We start from the raw sequence: 17438 nt of genomic DNA, 5'->3' as shown, positions 1-17438 counted from the left end.
CTAAAGATGGATGCAAATCGGGCCATTTAGCCCCGCCCCCTACTTGAAGACCCGCAATTGTGGGATTTGCAGTACTGGGGGGTGGGGCTTGATGACGTCTACATCAGGACCCACCCCCAAAGTGCTGCTGACAGTCAGTCTCCTTTCTGGGCTTCTCCTGTAGAGGAGACTTTAAAAGTAGGCAACCCTGAAATATATTGTTTTGCTTGACTTTTATACTGTCCTTTAAGGCTGCACTGCAGCTACCTAGCACTTCCTCAATACTCTCCCCACCCAATCACCTTATAGAGCCCATCACAGCTGGCCTCCCTGATGGGATGGACTATTGGTTTGGAAAAAGCGATTAGATTATAATGCAAAGTGGCTGGAGCTTGATCGATAGGAAATCAGCATTTTGGGTGGTAACTGGCAGTTTTCTGTGAGTGTCCAAAAACTGCAGGCATGCCCAGGCATTTCAAGGGAGGGTCAGTGCCGTCAGCGCCAGCCTTAATCAGCCTCTATCTGTTACAGAGTTGCAGATGGGTCAGACTAATAATTTAAAGGCTTGTGAAAATATGGATCTGCAATCCATTCGCAATTCATTTTCGAATTTACGCAAAGCGTGTTTTCTTTCTATCTGGGTGGCGATCTACTCGCAGTCATCTGCAACTTTGCAGATCAGCCATCGAGTCAGAATGAGGCCCAGAGTTGGAGGTAAGCAAAATCTAAGTTTTGTCTGCTCAGCAAAACCCTATAATTTACAAGGAACATTTACTAAACTCCATGTTAAAATGTCTGCTCTTCCTCAAACCATCACCCTTTGCCATAGCACTATTATTTTAGTTAAAATACTGAATCAAAAGCACATTAAGACATAAGATGAACACTTTGCACCAGTACGGATGGTGTAATGGTTAGCATTACTGCCTCACAGCGCTGAGGTCATGGGTTCAATACCCACCATGGCCCTAACTGTGCGGAGTTTGTATATTCTCCCCGTACTTGCGTGGGTTTCCTCCGGGTACTCCGGTTTCCTCCCACAATCCAAAAATATACTGCTAGGCTAATTTGGCTCCCAACAAAAATTAACCCTAGAATGTCTGTGTGTGCGTGTACATGTGTTAGGGAATATAGATTGTAAGCTCCACTGGGGCAGGGACTGATGTGAATGGTCAAAATATTCTCTGTAAAGCGCTGCGGAATCTGTGTGCGCTATATAAGAAACTGCTAATAAATAAATAAATAAACATTTAATCAAGGGATGATCTATATTCATATCCAATTTGAGAACAGTGTTAGTTATTCAGAATTTCAGTATAAAAGCAATGTAGCAGATGTATGACTATGTACTGCCTCCAAGTGACAGTCACTGGTATAATGTGTGGTATATTACAGATACTGTAACAGATTTTCCTGAAATTTTAAAATGTCTTGCAAATCATGTATATAACAATCTGTGAAAATCAAGTTCCAAATTATATGCATAATAATATAATATAAAAGCTGAAAAGCTCTTCAAAAAGTTAACTTTATCATACCTTCCAACTTCCAAAGTCCCAAGAGCAGAGAAAGGGGCGAGGGAAGCAGATGGAGGGGGCAGGGCAGGGACGTGCAGTCAGGGGAGGCAGGGGAGGCAGTGCATCACCTGTCATAATTGAGGAACAAAAATACAAAGATATTTATAACACATATACTGTGTAATAAATATCTTATTTGTATTTTTTTTTCTATAAAATATTAGGTGGGACACTGTTGTGAGGGTGGGAGGCTGCCGGAGCTGTGCCTCCCGCTGACAATTGCAAACGATCAGCAGCGGGGGGGCGGGGCTAATCACGGGCAGAGAAAGAGGCTGTAAAGCCCATTGAAAAACAATGGGGAAGCGGCACCTAGACATCTGCATCAGTGACAGGGATGTGCCTTCAGCCCATATACAAGGCACACCCCTGTCACTGTGACAGATGTGATAGGACAGCGGATCAGGCTGTCACACACTGACAGCCTGTATCCGCTGTCATGGTTGCGGGCAGGGGCGGGCTAAGGAGATCACCTCTGAAACATACTACAGCTCCTAAGTACCATGTGCTGCCTCGGTGTGCCGAAGTCGGAGTCCAGTAATCTCAATCAATCCCTCCCACAACAGTGAAGTCACCGCTGGGTCAGACAGACAGGAGTGAGACAGCAGCACAGTGCACTGCAGTTCAGAGGTAGGAGAGCTCTCCCGAGTCCCGGCTAATAAAATCCACTCTGCCCCCGTCTGCTCCTCCTCTCTCTGTGCACTGGCTTTCCCCCTCTTCTGTGAGCCAGCCTTGGTTCCTGCAAGCAAAGTATTTCAGCTGTGTCCTGCTCCGTGAAGACTGATCAGTAGCACAGTCTGTCTCTGTCCGTGGTGATTCTGACTGCACTAAACAGGACAAGGTCAGCCCCTACCCCGTCCCTTATCTCTACAACCTCAGCAGCATGTCTAGGATTGTTCACACATAGGTATATAATGATTGATGGGGCTATGCTGTGATCTGAGGTCTGTGTGTTGGGGCAGAAGGAATGGGTTCCAGAGGGAGCTGCACTATCTGGAAAGTTTTTAGTGAATCCCTTATGCAGCCATCTTTCACAGATTAGGGGGGGGGGGGGGGGGGTGATTTTCTTTCATTCTATCACACCATCTGAATATAAAATACAATGTATATATATAGAAGCAGTCCATTTCATCACTGCTTCTATATAATATATACCCTGTATTTTACATACTTAGGGGGTAGTCGTCAAAGCTCTCACAATTGGGCATTGTGGGGATACTGTCGCTGGAGTTGCTGTATCGTGCTTTGGTGGTGGGACTCAATCCCATTTAAAAAATGGGGCCACAGTGCCTCGCCAATCTCTCACCTCACCGCACGTCACTGGGGCAGGGCCTCAGATACAGGGGTTGGATGCAAGCACCACAACCCCCCTTTGCATCATTTGGGGGGACAGCGCTCCCTGAGCAGCTGGACAAACCCCCAGCTCCCTCCCTGCACTGAATTCAGTGAACACCAGCGGTGATCGCAGGATCCTCCAACCTGCCTTCCCACCTATGGAATGCTGCGACCCTTGGAAGAGGCTGCGGGACAGTTTGCAATTAGGAGGACTCTCCCGCTGTAATTGAAATTTTACTAAAAACCAGGATTGGAGAAAGAGAAATAATGGTCAGGATAATTGGAGAGAAAATAACCAGAATAGGTATCCAAGGAAACATACTGTAAATTGACTATCAAGAAAACAATAGATATGAAAGAGAAGAACATTTAATAAAGAAAGAACTCCTTTTTTTCATTCCCCAAGACCCAGTAGAATAAATTAACATTTATATATAAAAAGAAAAAAAGAGGAACGAGAGGAGGGAAAAATATATATAAAAATATATATAAAAAAATATCTCTGGGGAGAAAGAAAAATCAATAATAGAGATAACCAAAATCTTTAATCTTAGTAGTAGGATATTAACCACGGATGAAGAAAAAGTTTTAGGGGGTATTCAATCTTCCGCCGCTATTCCTGCCGAAAACATGGAACAGGGATCTCAGCAGAACGGGCTCAACTTTAGAAGCAGTCTGGTCCGTTCTGCCAAAAATGGCCGTGGATTGTCGAGCTGATGGCAGCAGCTCGACGATACACTGCTGTATCTCATGGCCATCCCCCTTTTTGGTGTTCGGCAGGCAGGACATTGAATCCTGCCTGCAGAATCACCGTCGAGCCAGCCAAGAATGGGACAGAATCATGGCTGTCGGGCCAGCCTTATAGTCGTGACCCAGGATTGACTATACCCTATAAAAGAGGATTAAAGTTTGCCCCAACAGGAAGGGTAGAAAATACGAAAAACTCGAAACGGGTTTTTTTCCAGCAAGATGGAGCAGGCTTTACCGGGGTTACCCACATGTATCTCCTCCAAACTGAATGTCATCTGCATAGAGAGTACTGAGTCTGTGGAGGAACCCCTCACAGGGGAAGATGGAGTCTCTAGAAGACTAGATGAGCCAGAGAGTAACTGGTAATTATGGATAGGCTCAGTTTGAATAGAACAATGATGAGGACTGCTGAGTAAGGTCACTGCAGGTAAGTATGCACTGGGTATCACTATGGCCATCAGAGGAGAGGTTCACCGATGATTATAATGGCAACAGCAGGTATCTGTATTTAGTACAGATTTTGATGTTAGTCTTTGTAACTGGTGACTTGACAGCTGTAGTGAGAATGAAGCAATGCAGGTACTAATAGCAGGTAGACAGACCAGAAGGTGTAGAAGGCAATCTGAAAACAAGTATTCTGATAGTGGATGCAATGTCCTGGACTGGACACTAGAGGGAGTCAGGTTGCAGGCAGACTGGAATGCTGCAGGCACTGAATAAGCAGAAGTACTAGAGAGCTTGGAAAACTGCTACTCCTAGGACACCCTTGTACTGACTGACTTCTGGCTCCAGTCTCAGGCATACTTGCCTACTTTTGCAAACTAGTTTCAGGGAGACTATAGTTGGTGCTAGAATTCTGCACAGCGCACCATTGAGGGGGCGTGTCATGCTCCACCCAAAGGGCGTGTCTAGTTCCATATATGGAGAGTTTGTGAAAAAAGATTGTGATTATGGCACCTGGAAGCGTGGGTGTGTACTGCTACATCTGAGAGGAATCTTGTAAAATTATTTATATCCAAATGTAGATGAGCCCCAAAGCAGTTAGTGAGAGCTACTATACTTGCTAAAGTGCTGGGAAATGGTGCTGATGATTAGATGTAAATGTATCTGTCTCTCATTCCTTTTTTCCACAAAAATAAGTAACAGTGTAATGTGGGCTAGGGGAAATGAGGGAGATTGCTAGACAAATGAGGGAGAGAGGGAGATTGCTGCTATTTCAGGGAGTCTCCTGCAGAATGCAGGAGGTTAGGCAACTATGGTCTCAGGGTATATATATATGATGTCAGAATAACCATTACTGAATTGGCAAACTCTTGTGAATCAAACCAATATGGCCATTCCCATGTTGGAGATACAAACGATGTTTGATGTGCATGTGGAAAGGCCTGAGGCCTGTAACAGAAAAGGCCCAGTGCTGGGAGTTAGTGACTCCTAGGACATTGGCTGTCTTTAGCGGCGCCCACTGAGATGACATCGTGGGAGATGCTGACCACATGCACCCACGACCACACGCACCCTGGATGTAACTGGATGGGTGATATGCTTTTATATGTTTTACATTACATTTTATATGTTTCATCGTGTAATAAATCTGTTTATTGAAAAAACGATATTGCACTATTCAATCAATCTTTGAGATCTAGGATTTCAATAGGATCAGAGAGAGGCTGCCATTTCAAATGAATATATATATATATATATAAATAATATGCGCAATAAGTATTACAAAACGTGTGTGCGATTGGAGAAATGAAAATAGCCATTTTTGTATGGACAATATTGCACTATACTGTATGCTTTTTCTTTTAAATCTCGTTCACTAAAAGAAATTGGAATTTAAAAGGAACTCCCAAAAAGAGAATGTTCTTTGAGGAGTATTAATTTAAATCTGAATAGCACCACTGTGGTACACCATTGTTTCTTTTGTTTAATGTATAGTGTTTACTCATCATATAGTGTGTATGTTCAAATAGCATTGAGATTGCCTAAAGGCTAAAATGGCAGACTAGATGGTTCTTATCTGCCATCAAATTCTATGTTTCTATGTAACAATATGTTCTAATAACATTTAGGTTACAATCAACTTCCCATACACTGTTAGAATTGATACTAACAGAAACAGATAATGACTGACGTTCTATACAAAGCAATGACTTTTAAGGCCCATACAAACTGGGCGACTTTGAGCTGAAAGACGCTCAAAACACCAAGTTTCAGCTCAAAACCGGTGCTGAGCGCTGCTGCGCACTCTCGCATCATCGCCGGGAAAGCCATTCATCTGCTGGTATTATCAGCAGAGGAGCAGCTTTGAGGACGGTTTTGTATAACGCAGCACTATGCAATGACCAGTGGCGTCGCTGATGGCTGCCCTGGCACCACTGGTCATTGTATATTGTTCCCTTTGTGATACTGTACTGTCTCTGGCTGTTGCGGCGACCAGTGGTGCCGCTGATGGCTGACTAGGTGCTGTGCAGCTCAGCGGGTATGTGTTCCCTGTGTGATAACTGTACTGTCTCTGCTTATATTGTTTCCCACCTGGCTGCTGCAACAACCAATAGTGCCGCTGATGGCTGCCTACGCGGTGTGCAGCTCGGTGGGTATGTGTTCCCTGTGTGATAACTATACCATACTTGCCTACTTTCAAATTCCCCTCTCCAGGAGAAGCCCGGAGAGGCAACACGTCAGGGGGGCGGGAGCAAGGCTGACATCACTTGACCCCCCTCCCCCCCCCCCGGAAAACTCTGTGATTCGCGGGCCACGGAGAGGGGACGGGGCTTAAATTACACAAAATGCCGTGATCGCATCATTTTAGCCCCGCCCCCTCTCCACAGACCCACGGTTTCAGGTAATTCAACCAGCGGGCAAGGGGGGAGAGGGGGCTATCTCCAGAAAGCGGGAGACTTGCCCACCTTCCCGGGGGAACGGGAGAAGGACCCGATTTCCGGGAGGCTCCCAGCCATTCCGGGAGGGTAGGCAAGCCTGAACTGTATTGTCTCTGCATGTATTTTTACCTACCTGGCTGTGGCGCTGCTGATGGCTGCCTAGGCGCTATGCTGCTCAGTGAATATATGTCCCCTGTGTCTTTTATCCCCAGGGCACATCTAGCTTATAAATGTATGTGTTATGTATATTTGTACTGTCATTGTTGAACTGTTACCTAATCCAACTGTTGCACAGCAATCCAAATCTAACTTAGGGATGGCCATCGACCATCGATGATCCAAAATCATTGATGGTTCATGGCCGATGTTGAATACTTTTGCCATCAATGGGGGAGAACCAGATGGTTTCCCTCCATCAATGGAATAGCAAAACAATGTTTTGCTTTTTTTTTTCTTCAACATGCTGGGACACTGAGCATAGCTCCGCCCACGACACCCGCGAAGCCCCGCCCCCATGTTTTCATTGGTCCACAGGCCAATCAAAGACAATGGATGACCATCGATATGTAAAAATATCGATGGTCGTCCATTGCATAGTTAAGCACTATCGATGGCCAGTTGCAGAATTGCCATCGATAGGAATGGCAACAATGGCCATCCCTAATATAATTCCTAGTATACTTAAGTATACCTGGCCAATAAAGCTGATTCTGATATTGTTTAGGATGCATGCACCCTGCATCATCTGTACTGCATGGCCAATGTTGACCATATAGTCAAGAAGATATGCTAGCAGCATGGGCATGTGATGTCACTGAAGGATATAATTAACAATATCATTCAGTGTGAGTACACTAGGGACCGTATTTAGGTCCGTTCACATTAGCGCGTGCAAACCAATGTTTGCGCTTTGCACATTTCTGCGCATGCACTGGCGACGTGCACCCAAGGCAAACAAACTGTTCGCTGAGTGCACGCACCCAGGGGGTGGGGCTGGCCCACTAGCATATAGGATCTCCCAGCGGTTCGTGGGCGTTCCCATGAGAACTCTGGGCGTTCTCATGCTAATGTGGCCGTGACAGACATGCAGGGCGGACAGCTGACATCACCAGATGTCAGCTGCTCATCTACTTTTCCCCGAGCGTACATGCATATGTAAGGTTGCTCAGTGCACCTTCCACATATTTCGATGGTCAGCGACCATTAAAAGATGTGGGAGGGTCCCAGTGGCATGCGACTGGATGTTTATGTAAAACATCCATTCGCAGCCAATGCGAATGTATGCACCATGCAAATGGTAGCCGGTGTACCAAAATGCACAAGGCGGGAACTGGTTCACTCAAAAGGATGCAAATTTGCATCTGAGCAAACAAACCAGTATAACCCCCATTATCGTTTGCCCAGCGCACCTCCAATATAGTTAACGATATCAGTGGTGTCGCGTATCGGCTGGTGTGTATAGAACATTATTGTCTGTCAACCTTACAAATATTGATCCATAAATTCTGGGGAGTTCAAAGGAAATCATTAACGATATTGTTGAAGGTGCATATGGTACAGTATGTACCCAACTATAGTTGGACGAATTCCTCAAGAAAAATAAGCTGCTATGTTGACCAATATGTTTATATGGAGGCGCGTACCCAACCTAGATGGCTGCAACGTCTGCTAGTGCTTTTTATATTATTTCCTGTACTGTAGCATCTAGTGTATTTGCGTCTAGAAGCGCAGCAGCAACAGTAGTTATGTGTTTAGAATAGATATACTGCATGAAGCTGGAACACACATTATTTCCGCCCGCAGTACGAGGGGGCCTGTAATGTCACTTCCGCCCCTACTACGGAGCCTCTAAACGGGCAAAGTAGGCGGTGAGCAGCGTTCTTGTGTTTGGCTCCTTCTCGACCTCCTTCCTTCCTCTTCCGGTGACGGCGGCACCAGGTATGGCCGATGATTTGTGTGTCGCAGCTGCATCTTGTTTCGCGAATCCGTCTCCATCCCGCTATGTGTGGTCTCCCGGGTTACGGGCGGCAGCGGAGCAGTGACCGGGGCGCTCGCCGAGCTGCCGAATGTTATATTAGCTGTATAGGCGGCGCAGCAGTGGCTGTGGGCCGCACACCGGCAACTGCCCATAGGCAGAGAGAAGGAGTCGTCCTCCCGGAGCCGCACTATGCCGGGAGTGGCCTGTGCTGCTGCGGGGAATGCTAGCGGCATAAGGAGAGGGGGTCACCGGTGCCTCTCCCAGTGCACGGAGGTCCGTAACTAATGTTACTATAGGGAAGGAGAAGCAGCGCATAGCCTCATCCCAGTGCCGGCACACTGAGCTCATTCCCTTACTGCCTGACCTATTACGTGATGTTAGATCTTTGGGTGGATTATATCCCTCACGTGCTCTGCCCATCTATTTGCCACCTCAAATCATTCGGTGTGTATACATACACTGGAGTACTTACAGTAGCCGGAATGGTAATGCTGGCTCTAGCTGCCCAAATTACTTATACTGGGGTAAATGTATGAAGCAGTAGAGAAGTTGCCCATGGCAACCTCTATAATTTTTATAGCGTGCAAAGTGTAATTGTTATGTCTCTGCTGATTGGTTGGCACTGGAAACTTCTCCATTGGCTCACTCCACTCTTATCACTGCTTCATTTATTTATTAACCATTTCTTATATAGTGCACACATATTCCGCAGCGCTTTACAGAGAATATTTGGACATTCACATCAGTCCCAGCCCCAGTGGAGCTTACAATCTATATTCCCTACCACATATACAAGCACACACAGACATTCTAGGGTTAATTTTGTTGGGAGCCAATTAACCTACCTGTATAATTTGGTTTTGTGGGAGGAAACCAGAGTATGCGGAGGAAACCCAAGCGAGTCCGGGGAGAATATACAAACTCAGCACAGTTAGGGCCATGGTGGGAATTGAACCCATGAACTCAGTGCTATGAGGCAGTAATGCTAACCGTTACACCATCTATTCTGCTTCATACATGTACTCCACTGTTTTTAAAGGTCCATACAAACTGGGTGATTTTTGCCCAGCGTGTAAGGACAACTGAGTGATTTCCGCCCTTCTGGTCAATTTTCCGGGGGAGTGTGATTTTTCGATAGCAGGATGCTATGGAAGGCCATCCATCCCATCTCTCATCTGCTGGTAATATCAGTGGGTGAGCGGTGGCTGCCAGCAATGATGCGGGAGCACGCATCAATGCTCACTGCTGCAGTGTACACTCTGGCTGGCTTTTGAGTTTAAAACAGCTCAAATGGCGAAGCTGCTTTCAGCTCAGTCACCCAATGTGAATGGTCCTTAAGTGTTGGATGGGCTAATCTGTATGGTATGTTGCACTTGTCTGTCAGAGATATGAGGGCTTAGGCTGATGACTAAGAACAGTATTCAATGCTATGATTGCGAGCAGTGCCGATAGGTCGCCGCCAGATTATTCAACTGCCTCCCCTTCACTCGCCATTTCCATCTTGCTGGATCTTTACAGTGAGTTGGAAACAGCGAGTAACCACTTGAGTGGTATGCCCGGAAAATTTCTGGCCATACCACAATGTAGTAGGTGCGCACCAGCGAAGCACCACCTCTAGCCCCCCCCATACATCCTTTTAGCAGATTTTGCATAACACTATGAATACAAATTGTGTCAAAAGAAACACTTTAATATTTGATACAACTGGGGTCATGATTGTTATTCATAATCTGCTTCTAAAGGATCTTAGTTTGACCAATAATATTAATGATTGTGTAGGACTATTTTTGAAATTCTCTTGTGTTTGCATAATGTGCTGTGTAGAACCTGTACGTTTGACTTAATTATTTAGGGTCAAAGGGTGAATTTTGTGCACCAGCATCTATGCAGTGTGCCTTTATGGCATGTTACATCTACTGTCATTGCAAGGTTTTCCTTACACACCATAGCGGGCGATTCAGTTTCTCAGTTGCTGACACTGCTGCCTCCTGAGGGGGTGAGAACTCTGTGGTTTAACTGCCATTTGTGACTAAACCTGGAGTAATTGGGTATGGTAATAATTGGGAGCCAGTTAATAATTGGGAGCCAGTATCAATTGAATTGCTCTGTCGGGCTCCCATAACAACTGAATCGCCCTCCATAGAGGTTATGTGGGCAGCATAATACATGGAAATAATTTTACCTAAAAACGGTAACTGATGCAGTGGAATATGAATTGGATGCACAACAAACTGCCATGGTTTATGATTCTCTATCAGATCAGTTATTGCAGCACCTGGTCACCTAAATTTTTCGGAAGGTATATTTCTAGGTGTAAAAAAAAAAATAAGTATAGCATGATGAACACTACCCTATTTTTACTTTATTCCACAATAGATCTAAAAAATGGTCCAGCGCCTGACATACCGTCGTAGGCTGTCCTACAATACAGCTTCTAACAAAACCCGTCTGTAAGTATATTCTTACATGTTACTTTATAATGTGTTTTCATAGAGCGTACAGAGGACTTTACGAAGTGTCTTGTTTCTAGGTCTCGAACACCAGGAAACAGAATCGTTTACCTGTACACCAAGAAAGTTGGCAAGGCCCCTAAATCAGCATGTGGCATCTGCCCAGGAAGACTCCGTGGTGTAAGTGAAACATTTGCATTCAGAACATTGCCATTTTATTGAATTTCCAATCAGTAATATTTCTAGATAAGATTAAATATTTGAGGCTCTATTTAGTAAACTAAAAAAGCCTTGCTCCAGCTTTTTTAGCTTGAGAAACTCTAAAATGTTTCAATTTAATCAAGTGAAATGGATTTCTCTCCCTTTTCGGTTTGCACAGTCAAAAATCCTCCATGGGCTTTAGGACCTTATTCTGGTGATTCGCAAGGCTGCGAATGGATGGTGTCTCAGATCTGTGAGCGCAAAGTGGGCGGGCAGCTGACGTCCGCTACCTGCATCACTGGGCCATTACCATGGGAACGCCAAGCGTTTTCATGGTAACATTCCCATGGGCTATGCCTGATTACCCCTGGCCGCTCGCACCAAGCGTCTACACATGCGCAGATACTAAAAATTGTTTTGCTGTTCGGGGGACCGATTCATTCAGTATAATCCCTTAGTGCAGTGTTTTTCAACCACTGTGCCGTGGCACACTAGTGTGCCTTGAGCTGTTCTCAAGTGTGCCCCCAGATCTAGAGATGCCCAAACCAGTTTACAGCCACTTTTCATTTAAAGGGCCAATGTATTTTATTTGTGTTACCTGTGGGGACCAGTGTGATTGTTTTTTATATGGGGGGCAATAGGTTTGGTTTTTTCCTGTGGGGGCCAATGTGTTTTGCCCTGTGGGGATCTCATGGTGTGCCTTGACAATTTTAAAATCTTATTTAGTGTGCCGCAAGTTAAAAGGTTGAAAATCACTGCCTTAGTGTGTGCTGAATGGTTATCTAGACCAGAAAATATGACCATTTTGTAACATACTAATGATTACTGCAGAAGCTTTTATTGGATCTGTTACTAATATTAAATTTAGAAATTTGGACTATTGCAGGGGTTCCCAATCTTTTTCTAATCACGGCACCCTAGAGTATCAGAATTTTTACAAGGCACCCCTAGGCCCCCAAAAATATATATCAAATTAAGTAGGTTGTGTTTATATGTGCTTCTAATGCCTGGTACACACCAGGATGACTAGGGCCCGATCCCATCAATCTAGATCCAATTCCGACCATAGGAATCCAATTCCGACCAATAGGTTGTGTGGTGATTGGGCACTTTTCTGTCCTGGTGTGGACCGATCCGATGCGCAGTCCCGCAGGTCGGTCGGTCATTATTCAGATCCTACCTGCAGCAGGGAGGGTTTGAAGAACGACCATACAGCCGGGTGTGGGTCGCCATCGGATCGGACCTGCTCACAGTGCACATTGTGAGCGGGTCGTACCCCCCCCCGCATCATCGTGAGCGGGTCTGAAGAAACACTGACGACCCGCTCACAATGTGCATCATGAGGTCGTGGTGTGTACCCCACAGCATTTGGTTCTGATTGTACACATTTTATGATTGGCAGGCACCAGCATTGGTTTTGTCCAGAAATTATTGATCATAAAAAATTTGAATTGGTCCTGAAGGACCAACCCGAGGCACCCCTGCAAGTGTCCTGAGGCACCCCAGGGAGCCTAGGCGCACAGTTTGGGAACCACTGGACTATTGGTTATTATTACATTAGTGGTCTCTTAACCCATCCAAAAATAAGTGTGTAAAAATATCTAGCTGTGTAATATTTTGTATATATGTGTATGTCTTAATTCAATCTTATGTAAATTGCATTTATTTTTCTTCCTCTCTCATATCTCTACAGATTCGGGCAGTTAGACCCAAGGTCCTCATGAGGCTGTCCAAGACAAAGAAACATGTCAGCAGAGCATATGGTGGCTCCATGTGTGCAAAATGTGTTCGTGACAGGTAATGTCTGTTCTAGTTTTTGGTCTGGACATCTTTATCATTGACTCTTGCAGTGTAACATTAAAGGGAAATTATTTTGTTTTTATTATACTGGGGAAAGCATTATTGTGAAAATATTTACAGTAATTATACAGCACTCTTATGCCACCCATACATGGAGCGACGGACAGATGCAATGCACGCTCCTACGCACTGCACATACTGTATCTGCAGCCTGTACTTTTCTTTTTAAACTAGATTGCATCGCATCTAGTTCAAAATCCACAATTCTTTAGCTTATTGCTCTGTTTATAGGCGCCTTAAAAAGATGTGCTTGGCAACAAAACCCACCAAATAACATTCTACTTCTTTTTGGTGCTGGCTAAAGAAAAGTGTCCTTCCTTTTTTTTTTTTTTTTTTTTTTTTTTTTTTTTTTTCTATGTAATTCTAAACATGTTCTGGTGTCTGATCATAACTTTTTAGACTTTGTTAATAATGATGGAAGTACAGTTTTTGGGTGTTGGCAAAGATGTGCCCTAAACTAGAATTTCCCCAAAATCGTGATGTCATGGGGGAGGTGGGGTTCTTTGGTTCTGTGCTATATAGCAGTTTTATAGTGGTGCTTACCCAAAGCCGTGGCTGGCTAGCCTTAATACGCATGTGGGTTTTGTCATGGAGAGAGAAGAGGGGCGTGATGGTTACATATAAATGTTAAATCAGTAGTCACGGTCTTCTATTATACAAAAATGTTCCTTCCCTTTTGATCTCCTTTAGTATATGGTTATTTTGTGTGTGGGTACTGTGATGTCTGTTTAGAATATGTAACATTATTAATGTTCACCTGGTATTATGTACGGTTTTCAGGAAACGCACCAGACCATATCTACAAAAGTATAATTGAATGATGTGTATGGATGTTCCACGATAACTCTCGAACGCTTTAACTAAATATCTTCAAACTTTGCACGCTACCTTATTATCTTAAGGGACAATATAAGTTTGAAGATGGGGTTTGTTTGGATGACCGCAACACGACTTGCAGGGGTTCCGGCTGTATCCCAGCGCACAGGCTGCTGCCCCTCTCTGGGGGAGAGAGGACTGCAGCGGTCTCTACTCCCACTGCCCAGCCTCTGCAGTTGGAGAGATGGTGCAGGACCCAGGCCCCCTCCCGTAAGACCTAGGCCTTGGTTCAGAAGTACCAGCTCTCCTCCCCCCCCCTCTGGGGTTAAAGGCCTATAGGGTCAATTAAATTAAAAATATTTTCACTTTACAAAGCTTTTCAGAATTGCATAAATTTGTGCCTGTCTGTTGGACAAGCCTTAAAGGCCCATACACACTGGGCGGTTTTCAGCTCAAAGCTGCCCCGTGTGTACGGCCCGGCGGTGATGCGTGCTCCCGCATCATCGTCAGGAAAGCCGCTCATCTGCTTGTATTACCAGGCTTTGTGAATGGCTTTGCATTACAGCACCGGACAGGGCGAAAGCAGCTCAGTGTGTGGGCACGGAGCCGCTTTCCCCCCAGCGGTCATTGCTGGGCAGAATCGCCCAGTGTGTATGGACCTTAAGACTAGTAGGAAATATAATTTAAGTAGTACATTTTCCCTCAGTCCCTAGAAAAACCTACTTCAATACAAAATGTATCCATACTAATTTGTAACAGAAGTCCAGAACCAATTTCGGTCTGCATGTTTTTTTCGGTGCAGCACTCAACTGTATGGGGGGCAAACTCCAATTGTTTTATGGGCATGCAAAGTAATGGCCACTCATGGCCAACTATTCAGTTGTTCCTCAGATTACGTGTCCATTATGGCTAATGGATGCCCTACAAGAACAACAATTCAAGTGCTTAATCAGGCACCCATTGGTTAAGTGAAACATTTGAATCTCCTCCTTTATGTGGTAAAATATGTCTTAATTGTGCACTTTGTCCTGTTTGCTTCTAGTAAAAGTCAAATGTAGAATGTGAGATGAGACCATTGTCTATTTGGGTAGTTTCCCCATATCCAAAGTGTGTTTTTTTTTTTTTTTTTTTTTTTTTTTACCACAGTATGGAATATAGAAACGGCAAAAGGGCTGGCGTAAGGGTGTTTTTTTAAGGTCCATGTCATCACCACAGTATGTGGGCCCCCAATTAGTGTAGTCTGTACCCTCACATGGCTGAATAGAACAATTTGAATAGCTGTCTGGTGCAGTCTAATAGTTGCCGTGGATGAAACAATTGAGTTACCCTGAATGTTGTGCCCTTCTTCTTTTTTTTTTAATCTCCTTTTGTCAACTCCTTAATATGCTTCCATTTGTATGGGTTATCGACTTACATTCTGAGGCAGTTTAGAAAACCCCACCCACTCTGCAGGTCAAGCTGTAACAGTAAGATCAAAATGAATCGTACTGTACTGTTGTATGTGTGTGCTGCACAAATGGGATCTGTATAATTGACATGCACTAGGTCAACATAAGCAATAGGTCAATGTGCGTTTTTCTATGTGTTCTTGGACATGCTTTTTAAAAAGTGGTGTATTTATTAGATTTTTTTTCTTTTAAGGGAAAGATCATGGTACTTCATAAATTGTACTTCAAAATGAAATAGAAGAAACGCTGTAGTCCTTTTGTGATCAGGAACAAATGCTCAGGATTCAGAGACTAACATTCCATTTCTTATTTGCAGGATCAAGCGGGCATTCCTAATTGAGGAGCAAAAAATTGTCATTAAGGTGCTGAAGGCTCAAGCACAGAGCCAGAAGACAAAGTAACCTGTTTGTATTACTCACATCAAAATAAATATTTGTTGTATCTAGTTTTGTGTCTAGCTTACTTACAAAACACCAGCAATCCAATGATGGGCACACACTCACCGCTATGATTTGTACAGCCAACAGGGGCCATTGTCCAGTGTGTGTGGACACATATCTTTGAATCACGTCTGTCATGCATGACCTATATAGTTACGTGGGTGTGTACAGGTATCCAAACTATACATAAAGGCCACATAATCTGTTAGTTTTCATGTTCCAACTGAGCAGGCATATTCAAATAGGGTCTTTGTCAGTATACCCACTGTGGCATCACAACAGCCATCAGAAGACTGGGGCTGGAACATCGAATAAATCACAATGCCAAAATGCCTACAGCTGGCATCCTGATTCACAAGTAAATGAGGCCAGCGTGGGGGATATATTTGCACTACTGGGGGTATTAAAGTTTTTTGGGGGGTGTTTAGGATATGGTGGTGGGCACTAGCTCGGAGGATTAAGGGTAGGTGTGAAGGTTATGGTACCTAGGGAGCCCCTGTCTGGATTCTTCATATCAGGATGCTGGGGTTGGTCTTGACTGATGGCACCCTAAGTGCTCGGATATCATATGTATCTTGGTCAGACATACAGGGTGGACAAATTGAGGACTCTATTGCTCAATGTGTATGCCAGGGGTCAGACCTGTGTTTTATTTGCTACATCATTTTGTATCCTAATTGCACACTGAGTGAGAAATTACATAATAATCAGATAATACAGAGATCTTTGGTTGCATATATTTGCTGTACATCATGGCGTCTGTCACTGGGGGGTCCCTAATACTGGGTATAGGTGTGGGTCCCCAACATGCCTGCACAGCCCGACCACTCCAGGGCAGCACACAAATGAAAATTAGTAGGGGGTTAATAATGGGCCCCACACACAGCACAATTTCCAGGCATTTTCTGAGCGATTTTACTAAATCACTCAGAAAATGCCTGAAAATGCATGTAAATCGCTGTGTGTATGGCCCACACAGCGATTTGCATGCGCGCCCCCGCCGTTCTGAATCTGCACAAGATTCAGAACGGACCTGCCCGTCAATCAAGAGCAGTCGCTCAGAAGCTCCTGCTCATATGTGGCCTCGGATGTGAGCAGGAGTTTCTGAGCGACGCTGAACGCCGCCCTGATGTCCCCTGCTCACCGCCCCCTTGACACGCCGGACGCCGCCTCCCCCTGCCCGCCGCACGAAGATCCTGCAAAGACCCGCCGCCCCACCGCCGCCTCCTGCTCCCTCCCCCCTCCCCCTGCTCGCCGCACGGAGACGGAGCAGGGGGAAAAAGCCACTCACCCACTTGCCGGCAAATCTGCTGCCATATATGGCAGCATTATCCTGCATTATGCACTATGTCCTAAAACCGCTGGATCCTGAAAACTTGCAATGCAGACGTCCGGGGCCTGCGACCCAACCTGCAGCGTTTATACATTGCTGACCTGGCGTGAAGAGACTGCTGTAAGGAGTCAGGTGTGGACAGAATGGGATGAGACCGTTCTGCATTTGTTACGTTCTGTGTTCATTCAGCACAAACAGCTCGGAAGCTATTTATTCACAAACATCTCCCAGGCTTTATGTGTGTCCTGTGTACACAAACAGTGTCATTATCTCATCACTGAAATAACAAACAGCTGGGACTGTGCGGCACCGACTGTAAATTATATTACCTGCCTCAACCAAGCAAGCGTTTCCACCCATTACCGGCCTCGTCCTCACTCTATCATGGCCAA

General features: G+C 44.9%; 1 protein-coding gene across 1 annotated transcript; it reads left to right on the top strand.

Annotated features, from left to right (window-relative positions):
• Positions 1-8374: 8374 nt before the first annotated feature.
• RPL34 (ribosomal protein L34) lies at positions 8375-15718 on the top strand. Its single transcript, XM_083178535.1, has 5 exons — positions 8375-8458; positions 10875-10948; positions 11029-11128; positions 12843-12946; positions 15590-15718. Exons 2-5 carry the CDS (start codon positions 10884-10886, stop codon positions 15672-15674), a joined length of 354 nt encoding a protein of 117 aa, XP_083034661.1. The 5' UTR covers positions 8375-8458; positions 10875-10883; the 3' UTR covers positions 15675-15718.
• The last annotated feature ends 1720 nt before the right edge of the window (positions 15719-17438 follow it).

The sequence above is a fragment of the Crinia signifera genome, chromosome 1 (assembly GCF_055691185.1).
Source record: "Crinia signifera chromosome 1, ASM5569118v1, whole genome shotgun sequence".
Lineage (NCBI taxonomy): Eukaryota > Metazoa > Chordata > Amphibia > Anura > Myobatrachidae > Crinia > Crinia signifera.
The sequence above is the reverse complement of the archived record's forward strand: the minus strand, read 5'-3'. Positions and strand labels throughout refer to the sequence as shown.

Excerpts from the sequence above, each read along its gene's own strand:
- RPL34 (XM_083178535.1), top strand. The coding sequence starts at position 10,884 with ATGGTCCAGCGCCTGACATACCGTCGTAGGCTGTCCTACAATACAGCT. Across the intron at positions 10,949-11,028 it reads GCTTCTAACAAAACCCGTCT|GTCTCGAACACCAGGAAACA; the intron begins GTAAGTATATTC and ends TCTTGTTTCTAG. Across the intron at positions 11,129-12,842 it reads GCCCAGGAAGACTCCGTGGT|ATTCGGGCAGTTAGACCCAA; the intron begins GTAAGTGAAACA and ends ATATCTCTACAG.